At 40.8% G+C, this 5,942-nt stretch overlaps 1 protein-coding gene across 4 annotated transcripts in view; it reads right to left on the bottom strand.

The window, feature by feature from the left end:
- Positions 1-2,229: 2,229 nt before the first annotated feature.
- Positions 2,230-5,942, bottom strand: part of LOC133488506 (neuropilin-1a-like) — an 82,984-nt gene continuing 79,271 nt past the window's right edge. For all 4 annotated transcript variants that reach the window (XM_061796440.1, XM_061796439.1, XM_061796441.1 and 1 more), the window contains one exon: positions 2,230-5,567. In XM_061796440.1, coding sequence (XP_061652424.1) covers positions 5,278-5,567 — 290 coding nt within the window. In that variant the 3' untranslated portion in view covers positions 2,230-5,277. The remainder of the gene's footprint in view (positions 5,568-5,942) is intronic.

Here is a 5,942-nt window from a genome sequence, read left to right as displayed (position 1 = left end):
TTTTTTTCTTTTCTTTTTGCAGTAATATTTAGACATCGTAAAATAACAACCATCTCCGCTTCCAACATTGATGCATGCTCCTATGTAAAAACTTTAAAGGCATTTTTTTTTTGTTTGTATTTTTACTGTTATGTCAACACAAAGTGAAACTTAGATTCTATTTTAATTATAATATAGTAATATTTTATTAGTATTTTAAGTACAGTAATTCATTCAAGGACAATTTCTATTTTTCCTTCCTGATGGGTGTCCCAATACTTTTGTCCAAACTACTTCAAGCACTCGAGGACATTGTTGACATACTGCACTTTTTTTGTTCAATAAAAACATATATTTTATATAAATATTCAGTCTGTTTGATATACAGTGGTTATGGAAAGTATTCAGACTACCTTAAAAATGTCACTCTTTGTTATATTGTAGCCATTTGCAAAAATCATTTAGGTTCATTTTTTTCCTCATTAATGTACACACAGCACAACATATTGACAGGGAAAAAACGGAATTGTGGAATTCCTTGCAGATTTATTAAAAAAGAAAAACTGAAATATCACACAGTCATATGTATTCAGACCCTTTGCTCAGTATTTAGTAGAAGCACCCTTTTGAGCTAATACAGCCATGAGTCTTTTTGGGAATGATGAAACAAGTTTTTCACACCTGGATTTGTGGGTCCTCTGCCATTCCTCTTTGCAGATCCTCTCCAGTTCTGTCAGGTTGGATGGTGAACGTTGGTGGACAGCCATTGTCTCTCCAGAGATGCTCAATTGGGTTTAAGTCAGGGCTCTGGCTGGGCCATTCAAGAACAGTCACAGAGTTGTTCTGAAGCCACTCCTTCGTTATTTTAGCTATGTGCTTAGGGTCATAGTCTTGTTGGAAGGTGAACCTGCAGCCCAGTCTGAGGTTCGGAGCACTCTGGAGAAGGTTTTCGTCCAGGATATCCCTATACTTGGCCGCATTCATCTTTTCTTCGATTGCAACCAGTCGTCCTGTCCCTGCAGCTGAAAAACACCCCCACAGCATGATGCTGCCACCACCATGCTTCACTGTTGGGGGACTGTATTGGACAGGTGATGAGCAGTGCCTGGTTTTCTCCACCCATACCGCTCAGAATTAAGGCCAAAAAGTTCTATCTTGGTCTCATCAGACCAGAGAATCTTATTCCTCACCATCCTGGAGTCCTTCGGGTGTTTTTTACCAAACTCCATGCCGGCTTTCATGTCTTGCACTGAGGAAAGGCTTCCGTCAGGCCACTCTGCCATAAAGCCCCGACTGATGGAGGGCTGAAGTGATGGTTAACTTTCTAGAACTTTCTCCCTTCTCCCGACTGCATCTCTGGAGCTCACCCACAGTGATCTTTGGGTTCTTCTTTACCTCTCTCACCAAGACTCTTCTCCCCCGACTGCTCAATTTGGCCGGACAGCCAGCTCTAGGAAGGGTTCAGGTCGTCCCAAACGGCTTCCATTTAAGGATTATGGAAGCCACTGTGCTCTTAGGAAACCTTAAGTGCAGCAAAAATTTGTTTGTAACCTTGGTCAGATCTGTGCCTTGCCAAAATTCTGTCTCTGAGCTCTTCAGGCAGTTCCTTTGCCCTCACGATTCTCATTTGCTCTGACATACACTGTGAGCTGTTCGGTCTTATATAGACAGGTGTGTGGCCTTTCCTAATCAAGTCCAATCAGTATAATCAAACGGACTCCAATGAAGGTGTAGAACCACCTCAAAGATGATCAGAAGAAATGGACAGCACCCGAGTTAAATATGAGGGTCACAGCAAAGGGTCTTCATACTTACAGCTGTGTGATATTTCAGTTTTTCTTTCTTAATAAATCTGTAAAAATTTCAACAATTCCATTTTTTTTCTGTCAATATGAGGTGCCGTGTGCACATTAATGAGGGAAAACATGAACTTAAATGATTTTAGCAAATGGCTGCAATATAACAAAGAGTGAAAAATATAAGGGGGTCTGAATACTTTCCATAGCCACTGTAAATTTTATGTTACACGAATGTAATTGCATGTTTGTTTGTGTGTGTGTTTTTTTATATGATTACTAGCAATTTTTCGAATTTGTTGTATTTGTAAACTGAAACCACTTCCTGTAGGTGTCCCAACACCTTTGTCTAAACTTTCCTAGAGAGATCCCAATATTTTGGGCAAATATGTTCTGCTCGTGTTAATGAATCATTATTGATAGTAATAATAATAATAAAAAAGATTTGCCTACGTGACATTTAATGCAAACATTTATTGATCCAATTGTTTGGAATGTAAAGTCCAAATGATCTGCAACAACACAGAGGAGATGAATCTGGACGTGCACCAGAAAGTACAAACTACTGTAGTCTCTTTTTCTTTTTTAAATCACTTGTTTGACACTTTTTAAGGCCGAGGGGCTGCTTTTCCATCTTTTCATTTTTTCTGGAGTGGAAAACAGTAACATTACAGAAGCAGATTTGAAAAACAAACAAAAACAAGGAAATGTTACAAAAACATCATCGATTTGACAGCACGTCGCCATTTTACCATCCACAGAAATGTTTTTTTTTTTTTTTCCGGTGTGAGATTGTACACCTTCATGGGAAAGTATTTTTTAAATTATTATTTTAAAAACAACATATAACGCCATCTTGTTTTCATACATCATAAAATTATCATATCTTTTTTTAAAATTTATTTTACATTTCAGTGCAACATGTTTTTAGTTAATCACATCCAGTGCTGCGGCATCCTTTCTTGTTCACCGGCTCACTAAAGTCCATTTTTAATGTTTACTTGTGAAATAAGGTAATTTGGAAAAAAACATCAATAAAAAAATATTGTGGCTAATTTGTAAACAAAAGTGCACAGAAAAAAAAACTATGTGAAAAGTGTTTAAAAAAAAAAATCACATTTTCAGCTACAGCGGAACTTCCAAAAGTCTGAACAATTCGCGAATTTCAAGCATCATCACGTGTGACGTCAACAAATCTCACAAGACTTTAGTACAAAGATAATGACAAAATGATAAATACATGTAGCTGGAAGCTAATGACAATGACATTTTGGGAAGATATGAGTTCAGACTGTCATTGAAGGCAACACCTGACTCAGAGATTAGTTGTTTTTATGAAGAACTGTGATTTCAGGTGGTCCCTGAGGGTGACACCTGACTCAGAAATTGTTTCTCACTTGCTTCGTGAAGAAAAACTGTGATTTGAGACTGTCCCTGAACACAACACCAATGTTCGTTGGCGAGATAGACATTTAATGATCGCTGGAATAATCACTTGGTTGTTTTGTGAGGGGATTCTGGACCATCCTTGAACGCAACATCAAGACAACGCAGCCACTCCATGTTAAATAATTCACACACAAATCAATTTCACCAATCAGATGCTAGTGTAAGTAGCATGTGGCTGGAAGCATAACGGCTAGCAAGGGAGCAAAAGAAGTGTCTTCATTTGGTGTGTAGTGTGTATATTAGTTTTACATTTATCCATCACTGTACCGTTTATCCTCCCTAGGGTCGCAGGTGTGCTGGAGCCTATCCCAGCTGACTCTGGGCGAGAGGGGGGTGCCAATCGCAGGACACACATAGACAAACAACCATTCGCACCTACGGGCAATTTAGAGTTTTCAATTAACCTACCATGCATGTGTTTAGGATGTGGGAGGAAACCTGGAGAAAACCCACACGGGCACAGGGAGAACATGCAAACGCCACACAGGTGAGGCTGGATTAAAATCCCAGTCCTCAGAACTGTGAGGCAGATGTTCTAACCAGTCCTCCACCGTGTTGCCTAGTTTTACATTTACAGTCTTTTTTTTTAAATACATTTTGGAATTCAAAAAACCCTGACAAAAAGTTTTTTTCTTGATGGTACCACTTTGACCCTGGAACAGACGATTTTGCATGGGAACATTTGTTTGAAACTCAAACAACTTTGAAGTCAACCACAGGATGCTGAGTTTTCCACTTTGGTGGTTCCGCTGTAATTTAGATTTAGAAAAGTGAGCACTATGTACTGAATGTGTGTGTGTGTGAGGATGCTGCAGCCATTTTGTTGTGTAACCCACACAAACAGACAACCTGTTGTCATGGCAACCAGCCTACTGAAAAGATGGAGACACTTGAGGTGTTGGCTCCTCCTTGTCGGGGGTCCAGTGTTACCCTGTACGAAAGCGCCGCTTCCCTTCAGTCCGGAAATCTTTACACACGCCAGCCCACACAAATCACATTAAAAGACACACAAACATGGTCTGTGTGTGTGTTGTATGGGACGACATATCAAAGATCGAAGCACTAAAGAAAGGATACTGCTGCACCTTCCCGCGTAGAAAAACAACTCCCATAGAAATATATTAAAATTATGTACAATATGATAGAACGTGTGTGTGTATGTGTGCTCTCAAAAGCTCCCCCCACGCACGCACTCACACACACAAGCATCACAAAATGTGAATTTGACCACAAAAGAACATAAGCCAGAAAATAATCACATTATTTCTGAACTATCACCAAATGTATTTCTCCATGCTGTGGTATTGTCTTAGTGTTTGAAAGGAATGCCGAGAAATTGTCCTCACGTTTGAACTGAATACTGAGACGCCTTTAACTGAATGCTGAGATGTCTTCATGCTCCGACTGAATGCTGAGATATTTTTTCTTCAATTTAATGCGGAGAGATTGTCTTCAACTGAACGCCAATGCATTGTCTTCATGTTTCAACCGAATGACGAGACGCAGTCATTTGATTTTGACTGAATGCTGAGACGTGATCTTCATGTTGCAACTGAACACTAAGACATTGTCTTCACATTTCAACTTAATACTGATCGTGTCTTCACATTTCGACTGGACACTGAGACATTCTGTGTGTGTGTGTGTATGGGAACCCCGGATGAGACACTCGTGATGGTTGAAAAAAAGAAAAAAAAGGCAAATTATTAAGAAAAAGTGGTGGGGAAAAAAGGCACTGTTAGAACACGCACACAAACACGCACGCACGCGCGCGTAAACACGCACACAGACGCACAAACACACACACGCATTTACTTGTGACTTGGTCTCATCACCAGCATGAGAAGATTAACACAAACCCCCCACAAAATCAACAAAACAAAACCCCCAAACAAATAGATTATCTTCTTCTTTTTTTCTTTTTCTTTTTGCTGTACAGTCAGTTAGTTTGCACAGAGTGCCCCCCTGCAGGTCAGTCTGTAGCACTGCCGCTCCTGAGAAAGAAACGCCCACCCTGAAGTCCAACGGCGGCCCCTGCGCCGGCCCCTGCCCCTCACGCCTCCGAGTAGTTAGTGTGTGCGTTGATCTTGTCCTTCTTCAGCTTGACGCCGTCCACCAGCTCGAAGTTGTAGTTCTCCAGCGCCGAGAGATTCCGCTCGGCCATGGCGGCGTGCGAGCACGCGCAGTACAGCACCACCCCGCACACGGCGCCCACGAAGACGCCCAGGGCGGACATGGCGATGATGGTGATCAGGATGGGGTCCAGCGTCTTCAGCATGCTGTCCGCCTCGCCCACGCCGCCGCTCAGCTCGCCCGCTGCCTCTTCCGGTACAGAGTCCATCGCTGAAAAAAAAAAAATTAAATAAAAATAAAAAAGATAACATTAAAATGACATCACATGGACATCAACAGCATATTTCATCTCGAAGTGGAGTTGAGATCATCATCTTTCCCCATTGAAATGAATGTAAATGCCATTAATACGTTCCATTTTTTGTACTATGTTATTAATAAGAACAATACCACTATAATATTGTACTCACTAAAAATATACAGTGACATAATTACACAGAATGTAAAAATATTAAACAGTTTGTGCCACATTTTTTGATTCAATTTAATGGACATAGAGCTGCTCCTTCTGTTGTGTGCACCTTGGTCAACTGGGGGGCACAATAACAGACACATACGGCTATATGGTCATTCCTCTGTGAGCTA

The sequence above is a fragment of the Phyllopteryx taeniolatus genome, chromosome 14 (genome assembly GCF_024500385.1).
Source record: "Phyllopteryx taeniolatus isolate TA_2022b chromosome 14, UOR_Ptae_1.2, whole genome shotgun sequence".
NCBI classification, from domain to species: Eukaryota; Metazoa; Chordata; class Actinopteri; order Syngnathiformes; family Syngnathidae; genus Phyllopteryx; species Phyllopteryx taeniolatus.
This window is presented reverse-complemented; position numbering and strand designations above follow the sequence as displayed.